This window comes from Nicotiana tabacum, chromosome 19 (genome assembly GCF_000715075.1).
Source record: "Nicotiana tabacum cultivar K326 chromosome 19, ASM71507v2, whole genome shotgun sequence".
Taxonomy (NCBI): Eukaryota; Viridiplantae; Streptophyta; class Magnoliopsida; order Solanales; family Solanaceae; genus Nicotiana; species Nicotiana tabacum.
Genome location: NC_134098.1, coordinates 78814208 through 78828226, shown reverse-complemented (window position 1 = coordinate 78828226; position 14019 = coordinate 78814208). Strand labels below are relative to the sequence as shown.

Sequence of the window (14019 nt, the reverse complement as noted above, 5' to 3'; positions counted from 1 at the left end):
AGATAGATAAAGAAAAAAGTCTTGATTTTGAATACGAATTTCATAATCAATTTGGATACGAAAAATATTGTCCATTATTGATTTTATCAAAATAATAAGTGACACAACTCTAGTTTGTTCAAAGCTCTATAAACTAACATCTAAACATTAGTAGAATTAATGAGATAATCTTAATTATTTTTCCTCGCCTAATAATTATACAAAGGTTTTTAAATATACTTTTATATTAACTGTGATTAATGAACTATTATAGACATTCGATCTTTGAGCTTGTCACCTATCTCTTAATCAAACTTTTAAGAACAGATTATATGTCCGTATTTAAATATCTAGCCTTTGACAAAAATCTTATAGCCTTTTTTTTCTCTTACTATTAAATATCCCCTCAAGTATTTCTTCATATCAAAGTTCCAAAAGATATGTTCCTTAGCTTTTTCTTCTCCTTTTAAAAAAAAAAATACAAATTCTCTTTTGTGTTTTTGGTTATTAACTAATATTACAATAAATTTTAAATTGTTAGCGTTAATGATAGTAACATCTAAAAAGAGATTTATACATCGTATATATTTACAAAGAAAATGGCACATATCCTGAGAAGCTAAAATATCATTAAATTTAGATGGAGTGTCGACTGATATACCGATTTTAATAACAATTAATCCTTACTTATTTTTGTGTAAACTTTTTTATTTGAAGTATTCTTATTCATCATTATATCCAAACTCATTTGTATCATTTGAATTGTCAATAGTACTTTTGATTGGATTTATCATTCGAAACATGAGATAATATACCTTAACATTCCCATTCTTCAATTCAAAAAAATATTGTTAAAACAGGCTGCAACTTAGTTCATTTGTATTAATATTCATGATTATTATAGCAATATTTTTTTTTGTTAATTTTAAAGTTATAAATATTAAAAACTAACTAAATGACAAAATTATATTTAATGTGTATGATATAATATACATGTTATCCATCATTAATTATTTAACTTTTATATTAAAAATAATAAACCACCTTAAGACTTTGTGCGCATGTGAAATATTCAAATTAACAATACTCAAGATGGTTCTAACAAAATCGAAAAAAAATGGAATTGACATGTTTGATAATTCTTACGTGGTTAGTACTACAAAATTTCTAACGTGTTAAAAACTTGGAAACATTTAAGGAAAATACTTACACAATTTAAATATGGAAAAAAGTTATATAACTCAAATTAAACTCAATTTTAGATTCCTAAATAATAAGAGTTTCTACCTAGTTCAAATAAGGAAGAATTTAATAAATAAAAATTAGTTGATTTTTAAAGTCCTAAATATTATGAATATAAGTAAATTACAATTACAAATTTGTCCAATTTGAAATCTATTTTTAAAGGGCAAAAAAGGCGAACAACATTTTGCTAAGGGTTTTCGTGCTTTTAATATAGTATAGATAGATATGAATCTATTTCTTTTAAGTTCGTGCAAAAAAAAAAAAATCCTTTTCTATATTTGAAAATAATTTACCTTTATGTAATGATTTATAGCCATACAAAATATATGTCCCTTATTTTACACCACAAGTTCAAAAATCTTCTATTTTTTCGTAAATTTCGTGGCCAATTAAATATGTTCACATAAATTGAAACTAAGGTAGTATAAAATAACAAACGCAATTACATTTTAGCTCCCATTGTACATTTCTATCTCTTTTGGAAGACCTCCACTATTTTTTTTTTAAATTCACTCCCAATTAAAGAAAATTTATAGTGTTTTTCACACTTTACTCCCGGTGTGACTCGAACTCAGTACGTAGCCGTTTAGGTTGTGATTTACCAACTAAGCAAATATCATTTGTCAAGCAGCACGAAACCAGAGAAAACTCAATTGGCGAAAGTCAGCCAATCAGTCACACGTGGTGTTGGTCATCTTTGGGCCTAAAAAAGTAACAGCCTTTTATTAGGGATGTTAACTTTAAGCAAGAATGTTGTTGTCTTTTCTCTTTCAATTTTGTTCATGACTTAAAAACTTTTAGAAAAGAATGTCGTCTTTTCCTCTTTCAATTTTGGTCATAACTATTGAGTAATGAAGCAAAATGCACGTAGTCCCATAAAAAGTAGGGAAGCAAACTTACTGGGTGTTGAGCTGTGAGACACAATCAATAGGTGCACCCTTTTTCGGTCGTGCGAGTTGTGACCATATTTTCGGTATTCACTAGTCTAATTAATTTAGATTTCATAAGGATCATCAAACAGAGAAACTTTCTCTAGTTAAAATTTAGACCTTTATATTTCTGATTAAAGATAAAGAAATTATATTTATTTTTTTACTAATTTCAACATTTAAATTAGACAAATGAGAAGGAAAGGAAAAATAGCAAATACTAGACTGGTCATTTCAATATCTCACATTCTTTTTGGAATTGCTTTGACCTTCACCTTTCAGCCCTTTTGAGGTGACCTTATTCTCTTGTTAATGCTATCTCCTAAAGGCTAAGAAAGCCCACCAACTTACTTTTTATCTCCTTTTCCCTCACAGTCACAGCTACTGAAAAGATTTGTTTCCCCCGTGATTGGGTGATATGATCTTATTTACTGTGTTTGAATGATATGATTTAAAAGTACAGAGTAGGTTAAAATTTTAACACGAGTATTACCACTGGCTGTGCTTTTTGAGTAGGAGTTTAGCCTAGTTCTAAAAACTAGGCAAAAATATGAAACAAAATTGCAAAATATCCATATTCCCACGTATAATCTAGTAGAACCCTTGGGTAAATCAATTTATAAAGTCAGTCGTAGTGATATACTGCTAAACTTGTCTCATAGGTCAATCTGTATAAAGTCAGTTCCTGTACATACGTCATTACGTTTTACAATTTGTTTCATTTTTCTTGTGTCATATGGTAATTGGGCAACTTCATTAGAAAATCCTGGCACCTTTTAGCATGGTGCATCCCAAGTCTAAAATGTGACTTTCTTGAATTAAAAATGTTACCACCTATATTTACTTCTTTTAATGCAACAAAAAGCTCCCTCTTACAAAAGGAAAAAGTAGACCACTATAAAGGCAATACTTACTGCTTTCTAAATTATAAGTCACTAGTCGAACACTCACACCCGAGGAGATAAATCGGAATAAATTCTTATTATAAATTTTTATTTTGAATTTTTAAAAAGACTTCGGAAAGAAGAGACTCGGAGAAGGACATCTTTGTTATTTTAGCATTTTATCCTAGGATTAGTAACATCGGGATTGTTATCCCACCCCAATGTGGGATAAAATAATACTACAATTACTGTATAACTAATCCCGAATTATTAATTCTGGATTTAAAAATGCAATCAAACACGGGATAAAATAATCAAGCATTTCATCCTATCCCACCGACCAAACGATCCATAAGTGACTAGTCGAAGTCCCACCATCGAGGAATACAATGGGCTGAATGGAATATTGTCACTTTTAATTAGATATCTCGCGTTTAAACTTGAGAATGAAAAAATTCTTGATTTGAAGCGCTTTCTTCAATAGGCCTTATACTCTTCAAATCTGGATTAGCCGAATCAATAAGTACCTGGATGGTAAAACAAAAAAGACTAGTCAAAGACTCAAAATAAGCCACATGTTTAAAGAACCACAAGTAATTGAATGCATGAGTGCATGCGCTCATAAATAAGCTCATGTTGCACCACACTTTGTAATAAAAAAAATTTGAAAGCCACAACACATGGTGCGCAATAGGAATATTATCAGATTGAACCAATTTGTCCTTTGGTCAAAATTAGATTTTTGATTCAATTTTTTAGGAAACTTGTGGTGACTAGTTGAGTAGTCTCAATCTTTTTGCAGGCATTCTTGTTGTTACCAATTAAATGTTTCTTGGATTTAGTCATAACCTGGTCTTCTATTCTTTTGTTTGGGCAGTTGTCAATTTCTGTTGGATATACATAGCTGCAATAAATGCTGTTTCAGTGAATTTTTCAAATGTGGGGTCTTTTGCAACATGCTCAGTTCGTTTTCAATTGTAAAAGGAATTTGCATGGTTCTTCTTCAAAAGCTGTTGTTGAGTTATATGAAAGTTAAAGCCTCAGAATACAATCACTCACCAGGTATTTCTATTCTAATTTTAAGAAAAGATCCTCAGTTGTCATCTTTTGATGCTATTAAATTTTTGAGCAATGAATAAACAGTTTTGCTTTTCACATTGACAATTAGCAGTTAGACAAATGGAGGAAGAAAAGCATAGTGAATTCTGCAAATCTTCATACCATTTTGACTTGGTGAGACTTTTATTTACTACTTACCTTTTTTCCTTTGTTCTAAGCAGAGTCTTGATTCTTTCCTTCAAATAATTTTATTACTATGTCAATAGGACACTGGGCTAGAGAAGAACTATGTAGAGCAGAAGAAAAGACAATTACCTGGCTGTGATTCTTCTAAGGATGAGACTAGTGTAAGAAGCTTGTTTACTGGATTTTTGTTTGAACTTCTTCTAAGGATGAGACTAGTATTTTAACTGAATGTTGTAAAGTGTTGAGACAAGGAAGAAAAATAAATATTTATTTGGGGTGTGCTTATTATGAGCTATGTTGCACAGACTCTTAAAAAGACACCGCATTTATGTCGGATCCTTTAAAAATGCACTACTTTTGGAAGATCCGACATACGCTAGGCGACATTCTCGGAGAGTCTGAGCAACATAGGTTACGAGAGAAGTAATTTCCAGAAAATATATTTCGGAAAATGACTTATTTTCTGGTATTTGGTTGGAGCGTGGAAAATATTAATGACTCCTTTTCTTGTTTAAGGAAAAGAAGATATTATCAAGCCTGGGAAATTGAACTTAACTGCTAAGAGGAATTTGTATACTTGCCTTTAATTGATCCATCTTTTGCTCAGTAATTTTTCTTTCTTCTTCTTACTTTTCAGCCTGCTCATGAGGATCTGATTAGAGAAATTTCACTTCTGGAGCTGGATATTATGTATTTGGAGAAATATCTTCTTTCAATGTATAGGAGAACATTTTCCAAGCGGTTAGAATCACTGTCTATGAAAGATGAAAGGAAGTTTTCAGAAGTGAAGGAGCAAAATGGCAAGTCAAAGGAAAATCAAATGACTAGTACTAGTCCTATTTTGCCAAATTTTAGTAATCCAATCAAAGAATGTGATGACACACAAAAACTGGTTGATTCTACCATTTTGAGATGCCACTCTTCCCTATCACATGCTGCTTTTTCCTTCAGAGCTTCACCTTCAGTTGCAGCTCTTGCTGAGGCGGTCGACTCATACCATTCTTTGCCTTTATCAATGCTTGAGGTAAGTAGTGATATAGAAAAAGAACCATGTTATAAATATTTGCAACAAGCTCTTGTAACTATAATCGTTTGACGCCCTCCTATTCGGAGCAAGAGAGGGAGGCGGCGTGGTCAGCTTATAAGCAATCCACAACCTCACGAGCTAACTTTTGAGGTTGAAGTTAGGCGAATCGGTGACAGAGTGGTATCAGACCCACCCTCGCCTCGTTCCAAGCTTGTGACCTAGTTGAGTCTGGCAGTCGGTCAGTAGTGAGGGAACTAGGATCCGGGTGGGTGAGAGTCTGACGCCCTCCCTCATTGGATAGGAGTGGGAGGCCTGGGCAGTCTATAAATGGTCCGCAACCCTTCACCTCATGAGTTGGCTTTTGGGTTGGAAGTTAGGCAGATCAGTGACAATAGTCTTGGCTGGAACCAGTCAGCCACATGTATTCAAGGGTGTCAACCGACCCTTTCGTCAGAAAATTACACTTTGTAGCTAGGTAATTTTTTTTTTAGGTATATACACTACATATTGACACCCTTGGCTTCTTCATGTGTTTACTTCTTTATATTTTGACTCCCTTAGTGAAAATCCTGGCCTCTCCAATGGCTGGAACGGGTGTATAAACCTGTTTAACCGAGGGGTCATTTTGAGTTAGAGGGAATTAAGATGGCACCTTTTCCTTCTTTAATTTTGGATCAACTACCTTGCTGCTAACCAGATTATTCATCTTAATTTTGATTTATTTCACTTACCACTCTGCACAGAATACATGAACTAAGTTTTGTTAATATGATCTGTAAAGTAATTAATAATGGAAATTTTATCATGTCGCTCAGCCATCAACTTCTAATGGGAGTCTCACAGAGTATATTGTTACAAGTTGTTCTAATCATTATCATAAATCGCCAAGCCAGTTATCTGAAGAAATGATCAAGTGCATTTCAGCCATATATTGTCAGCTTGCTGTTCCACCATTCCTTGGCCATGATTTAAGTTCATCTCCCATCTCAGTCTCGTCATCAACACTGGAATCATTTCCTGAAGCTCAGACCGATATGCAAGGCCAGAAATGCAGAGAAAATTCGTCTTCTGATTCATTGACAAACTATCCGTTCCACATTGAAGAGTCGAAGAGATTTAACGGATGTTTTGTTAGAATGGTTGAGGTGCAAGGGCTGTGTCGAGATAGTCAGAGCTTAAATGGTACAGAGAACGCGCTAAAACAATTTAGGTAAGCCCAATCTTTCAATTTGTAGTTTGTATAATACCTCTTCACATATAAGCCACCAAATTTTTATAATCACCCTCTCTCTGTGTTGCGAGTTTAAGGATCAATCTAAGCAGTTTATGATATGATTTACAGAGCTTTCTTAAATAAAAATCGGATTATATACTCTAAGTTATCCGTTACACAAATCTTTACAAATTGTCTATTTAACGAGTTGGAAAGCATGCACCTGTGAACCAAAGCCTAAGTGCATCTACTTGACTACGGATGGTATTTTAATATTGATATCTTTTATAAAAAGCAGTACAAAATAAATTTCTGCTTTCGGGGTAACTTTTGATCTTTCAATTAGCTTGCAGAGTTGTATAACTTCTGCAATTCTGAGTAGTCTTAAACTTGCCAATGCAGGTATCTGGTCTCAAAGTTGGAAGAAGTTGACCCTAGGGAAATGAGACATGAAGAGAAACTAGCTTTTTGGGTTAATGTCCACAATTCACTAGTAATGCATGTAAGCTTTACTGTGTATTCCTGCTTTATATTAATATGTGAAAAATTATGAACTAACAATATATATGTTTCAGGCATTTCTGGTTCATGGGATTCCGAGAAGTAATCTCAAGAGAGCATCTCTACTTCTTAAGGTAAGAAGATTCTGTTCGCTTTACATGGAAAATAATTGTGTACTTCCAAAATGATGACAATTTGCATTCTAAGTGGTTCTTATAATTCAGTAAACTTTTCATGTTTTCAGGCTGCTTACAACATTGGAGGGAATACAGTAAGTGTGGACATAATTCAGAACTCTATACTACGATGCCAGTTGCCTCGTCCCGGTCAGGTGAATCCAGTTCTTGTTTCTGCACTTGAAAGCTGTCACTACATTTCCTCTTTGGTTTCACATATATTAAATAGATGATTTACTTGTTAGACTTGTCACTTGTGTATGGTTTCAATTGGGCTTATTGAAGTTAATTTTGCCTGTAGTGGCTTCAATCATTATTCTTTACGAAACAAAGATTTAAAGCTGGAGATGCACGAAGGGGATATGCAATAGAGCATCCAGATCCTCGCCTACGCTTTGCTCTCTGCTCAGGGAACCATTTTGATCCTGTGGTATGCACTGACGGAAACATTACTTGCAATATTATTACCTCAATTTTGCGAAATTCCAGTATAATATGCATACCAACTGTATTTTTCCTTTTTTGACTAAAACAAATGGTATCTTGATCGATAAGAATAACTGTTTTCTTGATTTATGCCTATATGTTTTGACTTGTTATTCCATTATATGTGTGCAGCTTCGTTTGTACACCTCGAAGAGAGTGTTCGAAGAACTAGAAGTGGCTAAAGACGAGTACATTCAGGTGAACATAAGGGTACACAAAGAACAGAAACTAGTCCTTCCAAAGAATGTGGAATCTTATATTAAAGAGGCGAATTTGTGCCCATCTGGTTTATTCGAAACAATAGAGCAAGCATTACCTTCTTATTTGAGGAAGAAAATTCAGCAGCCCGAGCAACGAAAGTTGTGGAAGAAAATTGATTGGATTCCTCACAACTTCACTTTCCGCTACCTTATTTCAAGTGAATTGGTTGAATGAGTTTCACAGTCTCGCGCCTTTCTGATTGTCGTCACTGTCAATGGTTATGAATGTCAGATGAATCACAATCAAAACCTGTTGAATAGCAGCTTTGAGAAAAAGTAACTTAAGATCTGGAATATATTAAAGGGGTTATTCAGATTGAGAAGTGGTTCAATTTTTCAGCTGCTTGTCTAACAAAGTGCTGCAGTTGTGATTCAACTGTCATTCCTAATGAGTGTACCCTCATTTTCCCAAGTGAGTTTGTAACAATATGGATGGTCAAAAACCACATTTATTCTCTTATTTTTTTTCTTTTACCTTTTTTGTGAGAGTTTCTTTGGTTATTGTAGTAGCTCTAAATAGATCAATGGCATGCAAAAAGCCAATAGGCATTATTAAGCAAGTATTCTCTAGTCTTGTAAATTATGAAGAACATTTTCTGGTTACATTTGTTTGCTAGCTTGGACCTGAGACTTATGTTGAATGACATTTTGAACTGCATAAAGCATGAAATCTGTTTCTCAGCACCATACTTTGGGAAAAACTTGAAATCTGTTTATCAGCACCAATCAAAATAAGTCAGTAGTTGATATTGATACAAAATATATATGTATATAAAAAAAGGGCAGCCCGGTGCACGAAGCATCTTGCGTTCACGCAGGGTCCGAAAAATGCCGCACTTCAAGCATCGGTAGTTGATTCCACGGCTCGAACCCGCGGAGACAACTTTACCGTTGCTCCAAAGCTCCCTTTCATATTGATACAAAATATAATTTGATAATATCATGTCTAGTTATGTTTAAAACACACCTAGTGCTTAAATTTCTCACTCACTGTTTGACCATATTATAGTTGTGCTGTATCCGGCTTTATATCTTTAATGTAGCTGTCAAATTTATCAATGAGATAGAGAGAAATTGATGAATTGATAGAGAGAAGAAGAGATGAAGAAGACTTGGAGATAAATCTAACTGATTCTCATTCCTTCTTCATGCTACAGTAGTGAGTTGTACCTCATATATATACATATCACCTAACTAACTCCACTAACTAATTAAGCTTTTCTTTTAACATAAATAACCACCTCATTAGCTAATTAACTAACTAATACACATCAGCTTGATATGCTCTCAACACTCCCCCTCAAGCTGATGCTTTGAATATATTCTCAACTCCAAGTTGATTCAACAAGATTTCATGCTGTGCTTTTCCAATGCTCTTAGTCAGCAAATCTGCCAGCTGATCCTTTGTTGAGAGATGATGAGTTGTAATTGCTCCTTGACTCAGTTTTTCTCTCACAAAGTGGCAATCGATGTCTATGTGTTTGGTTCGTTCATGAAATATAGGATTGGCTGCTATTTGGATAGCAACTTTGCTGTCACAGAACAAATCAACAGGCTGCTGCACTTCAATTCCAAGTTCCCTGAACAAACCTATTATCATGTAACTTCAGCTACACAAGATGCCATGCTTCTGAATTCAGCTTCAGCTGAACTTCTGGCCACAGTTTCTTGTTTCTTTGACTTCCATGACACCAAGGCCTCTCCAAATTTTACAAGATAACCTGTGACAGATCTTCTGGTCTGCAGACAAGAGCCCCAATCAGAGTTACAGAATGCTTGTAGATGTTTAGTCTCTGTTGATGGTATTAGGAGTCCCAAACCTGGTGATGCTTTCAGGTATTTAACAATCCTTAGAGCAGCTTCCATGTGTGATTGTTTTGGAGCATGCATATACTAACTTAGCACTTGTACTCCAAATGAAATATCTGGCCTAGTCATAGTCAGATATAAGAGTCTCCCTACGAGCCCTTGATATTCTCCAGCATCATTCAGTATAGGATCTTCATGACCTGCACCTTTGTTGAATGTTCTATCATAATCAATTGAAGTAAGTTTTTGATTGCACTCCAAAGGAGTACCAAATGTCTTTGCTCCTCCTAGGCCAAGTTCAGAGATCAGCTCCAAAGAATACTTCCTTTGACACATATGCATTCCTCTGTTTGACCTGGCAAATTCAATGCCTAAGAAGAATTTTAGTTCCCCTAGGTCTTTCATCTTGAACCTTTTATGAAGGTCTTCCCTGATTTTGACTAACAAATCATTGTTGATTCCTGTAATGATCAAATCATCCACATATATTAGGATCACAACAATGTCACCTCCCAGTTTCTGTGTGAAAAGTGAGTAGTCAAAGTGGCTCTGAACGAAGCCAAGTTGCTGCAGAGCTTCAGTCAACTTGAGGTTCCACTGCCTTGGTACTTGTTTCAGACCATACAATGATTTTTGTAGTTTACAGACTTGTTTGGTCTCCCCCTGTCTAGCAAACCCATCTGGAATAGTCATATAGACATCCTTTAACAGATCTCCTTGCAAGAAGGCATTGTGAACATCCATTTGATAGATGAACCAATGTCTTGAAGCTGCCACAGCCACCACTGATCTGACAGTAACCATTTTAGCTACTGGTTAAAAGGTTTCTTTGTAGTCCAATCCTGCTTTTTGGCTATAACCCTTAGCCACCAATCGTGCCTTATACCTCTCCACTTCTCCTGATGATTTATATTTGACCTTGAACACCCATTTTGCATCCAATGGGAGTCTTTCCCTTAGGAAAGTCCACAATGCTTCAGGTGTTGTTGTCCTCTAGTGCTGCAATCTCCAATTTCATGGTTTCAATACACTTTGGATCTGTAGCTGCTTCTCTGTAACTAGCAGGCTCCATAATAGATGAATAGGTGTTTAAGGCAGCCTTATAGGATGGGGTCAGATGTTCATAACAGACATAGGATGATAAAGGATAGACACAGTTGGAATTTTTGGTAGTGACAAAACCCTACATCCACAAAGGTTGTTTGACAGTTCTAGAAGATTTTTCAAGTGTTTCAGGTTGTTGTGGCTCAGTGATAGGTAGTGAACTGATAATAGATTCATCAGTTATTGTGCTATTAAGCAGAACTGGGTATAGAGAGTGATCCATAGTTGTGGAAGGGATTGAAGATGAAGGGTTTTCTGTGACTAAGTCTTCTTAAATAGGTGGAGGAATTGTTATGATGCTAGGTGTGGTGTTTGGAAGAATTCTCGGTGGGTCAGGTGCAGGTTCTAGCACTGGAAACATAGGTAGAGTAGAGGGAGTGAAGTGCCTGAAAGGAAATAAGTCTTCTCTGAATACTACATTTCTACTGACAAAGAATGATCTAGCATGTAGATCATAGAGTTTGTACCCCTTTTGAGTGGAGGAGTATCCTATTAATGCAACAGGAATGGCTCTAGGTGACATTTTATTAGTGATATTAGGATTTGATGCATAGGCAAGGCAACCAAAAGTTCTTAAATGGCCAAGGCTAGGAGGATGTGAATGCAACATTTCAAAAGAGGATTTATGTTGTAAGATGACAGAGGGTAACCTATTGAGTAGATAGACAGATGTAGCAACACATTCTCCCCAGAACTTCAAAGGCACAACTCCTTGAAACCTTAAGGACCTGGCTACATTCAGAATTGATCTGTGCTTCCTCTCTACTACACCATTCTGCTGAGGTGTATAGACACAAGAGCTATGGTGTACATTACCATTTTCCTTAATCAACTCATCAAACTGAGAGTTAAAGAATTCATAACCATTGTCTGTTCTTAAGATCTGAACATTAGAATTGAATATATTCTTTACTAAAGCTAGAAACTGCTTCACAATAACGAAAGTTTTAGCTTTATTATTCAACAAGAATATCCAAGTGTACTTGGAGAAGTCATCCACCAATGTTAGAAAATATCTCTTACCATCATGTGTAGGTACTCTATAAGGATCCCATACATCACCATGTACTAACTGGAAAGGTTTATTTGAACTAGTAGTGCTGATAGGAAATGAGAGTTTTGACTGTTTTCCAAGTGGACATACAGTGCAATGATAATTTTTGTCTAGTTTAAACTGTTTCAAGGACTCTATTTTTATGAGAATATCTAAAGGAGCATGCCCTAGTCTATTATTCCATACAGATAGTGTCACATTAGCAGACACATAATAGCAAACTTCTCTATTGTCAGACTCTTGTAGTTGTACTTGTGCAGGTGGTTGAACTTGTGTAGGAGTTGGCTTCAGATAGTACAACCCATAATCTTCTCTACTAATCCCCCTTACCTGCCCACTGAAGAGGTCCCAGAAGAGGCAAAAATCAGGGAAAAATGCCACACAACACTTCAGTTCCTTTGTCAACTTTGACACAGACAAAAGATTAAACTTGAAGTCAGGAATGTGCAGCACATTTTGTAAATCCTGATCTCTGAATATACTAGATGTCCCTGTATTTGATATTGACACCACATTACTAGTTGGTAGATGCACCTTTCCACCTTTTAGACTAGACTCCTTATCCAATTTATTCAACAAACTAGAATTTGCTACCATGTGATTAGTAGCTCCAGTATCAATTATCCACCTATCATCAATTATACTGGATATGAATGCAAATATACCTGCTGCTGCTGGTTGAGCAGAGCTTGTTGTTTCTTCATTCCCTTTACTAAGTATCTGTAAAATTTGTTGGTGCTGTTCTGGGGTAAAGCATGGTGCTGAGAGAGGTGGTGCTGCTAGATGAGGTTGGCCCCTTCACCATGGTTTCCTCCACTATTGTTACCTGCAAAATTAGCTGCTGAAAACAGATCCTGACAGCCAATAGTAGGAATCAGTGATCAAGTATTAGTATTAGAACCACCATTATTTCCTGCAAAGTTAGCTGTAGGAAATGAGCTTCCCTTCTTCATGTTCTTGAAATCAGCAGGATAACCATTCAGTTTAAAGCAGTTCTCTCTAGTATGACCTTTGTAGTTCCAGTAGTCACAGATGAGGATAAAATTTTTCTTAGGTTTGTGCTGGAATCCACCTCTAGTAGGCACAAAAGCAGTAATATCAGGATTCTCTATAGGTATACCTGTATGTGCAATTGCCCTCTGGCTTTCCCTTTCCATCATCATAGAGTAAGCCTTGTTAACAGAGGAAGCTGGTATCATCATGAGCAACTGACTTCTAGCTTGCTCATCAGACTCATTTAGCCCCATAAGGAACTGCAGAAGCTTCACCCTTTCTATGAACACAATAAATTCACACGATTTCTCATAGTCACACCTAGGGACTGGATCTAGGCTATCAAACTCAGCCCACAACAGTCGCAATTTTGAGAAATAAGAAGAGATTGAGCTAGTACCTTGATTAATTGTAACAATGTTCTTATGAATCTGAAAAATTCTAGAGAGATCAACCTTGTCAAACCTCTCTTTTAGGTCATTCCACACAGCACTTGCATTTGAGGAGTAAGCAATTCCACTGAACAATTCAGGCGATACATGGTTCTTTATCCATGATAGCACTATGGCGTTACACCTCTCCCATAGATCTACTAGATTTGGACCATAATTTCCTCGCTTACAAGTACCGTCTATAAACTCTAACTTATTTCGCCCTAAAATGGCAATTCTCATTGTTCGACTCCATACCGAGTAATTTTCCTGACCTCGGAGTTGTAGTGAGATCAAAATTGCTCAAGAATTATCATTTGAATTTAGAAACAAAGGATGATTGTGACTTAGCTTCTCAGGAACCTCGTTGTCAATTTCCGCCATTGATGAGCTTCACTAGTAGAAATAGAGCTTGAGAAATTGAGCTCGAACTAATCAAACGCATGACTGAGCGATTTAGATTCGAGCAGTAGTCTCTGATACCATGCCAAATTTATCAATGAGCTAGAGAGAAATTGATGAATTGATAGAGAGAAGAAGAGATGAAGAAGACTTGGAGAGAAATCTAACTGATTCTCATTTCTTCTGCATGCTACAGTAGTGAGTTGTACCTCATATATATGCATATCACCTAACTAACTCCACTAACTAATTAAGCTTTTCTTTTAACATAAATAACCACC

General features: G+C 35.6%; 2 protein-coding genes across 7 annotated transcripts; one reads left to right on the top strand and one right to left on the bottom strand.

Moving 5' to 3' along the window:
* Positions 1-3682: 3682 nt before the first annotated feature.
* LOC107815193 (uncharacterized) lies at positions 3683-8629 on the top strand. Of its 6 annotated transcripts, none has more exons than XM_016640718.2 (11): positions 3687-3813; positions 3915-4099; positions 4209-4270; positions 4363-4443; positions 4920-5306; positions 6125-6519; positions 6925-7024; positions 7098-7157; positions 7268-7354; positions 7501-7629; positions 7818-8629. In XM_016640718.2, exons 2-11 carry the CDS (start codon positions 3994-3996, stop codon positions 8118-8120), a joined length of 1710 nt encoding a protein of 569 aa, XP_016496204.1. In that variant the 5' UTR covers positions 3687-3813; positions 3915-3993; the 3' UTR covers positions 8121-8629. The 6 variants fall into 6 exon arrangements, with proteins under 6 accessions (XP_075094152.1, XP_016496204.1, XP_016496203.1 ...); XM_016640717.2 differs by having other exon boundaries at positions 3689-3813; positions 4206-4270; XM_075238051.1 differs by having other exon boundaries at positions 3683-4099; positions 4206-4270.
* Positions 8630-12793: 4164 nt separating this feature from the next.
* On the bottom strand, positions 12794-13579 carry LOC142173561 (uncharacterized). The gene has a single exon (XM_075239173.1). The coding sequence runs from the start codon at positions 13577-13579 to the stop codon at positions 12794-12796; it is 786 nt and encodes a 261-aa protein (XP_075095274.1).
* Positions 13580-14019: the final 440 nt, after the last annotated feature.

Bases quoted from the DNA above. Each gene is read 5' to 3' on its own strand.
- LOC107815193 (XM_075238051.1), top strand. From the start codon at position 3,994: ATGCTCAGTTCGTTTTCAATTGTAAAAGGAATTTGCATGGTTCTTCTT. The intron at 4,271-4,362 runs GTGAGACTTTTA...CTATGTCAATAG, and splicing joins CTTCATACCATTTTGACTTG to GACACTGGGCTAGAGAAGAA. The intron at 7,630-7,817 runs GTATGCACTGAC...ATATGTGTGCAG, and splicing joins GGAACCATTTTGATCCTGTG to CTTCGTTTGTACACCTCGAA.
- LOC142173561 (XM_075239173.1), bottom strand. From the start codon at position 13,579: ATGAGAATTGCCATTTTAGGGCGAAATAAGTTAGAGTTTATAGACGGT.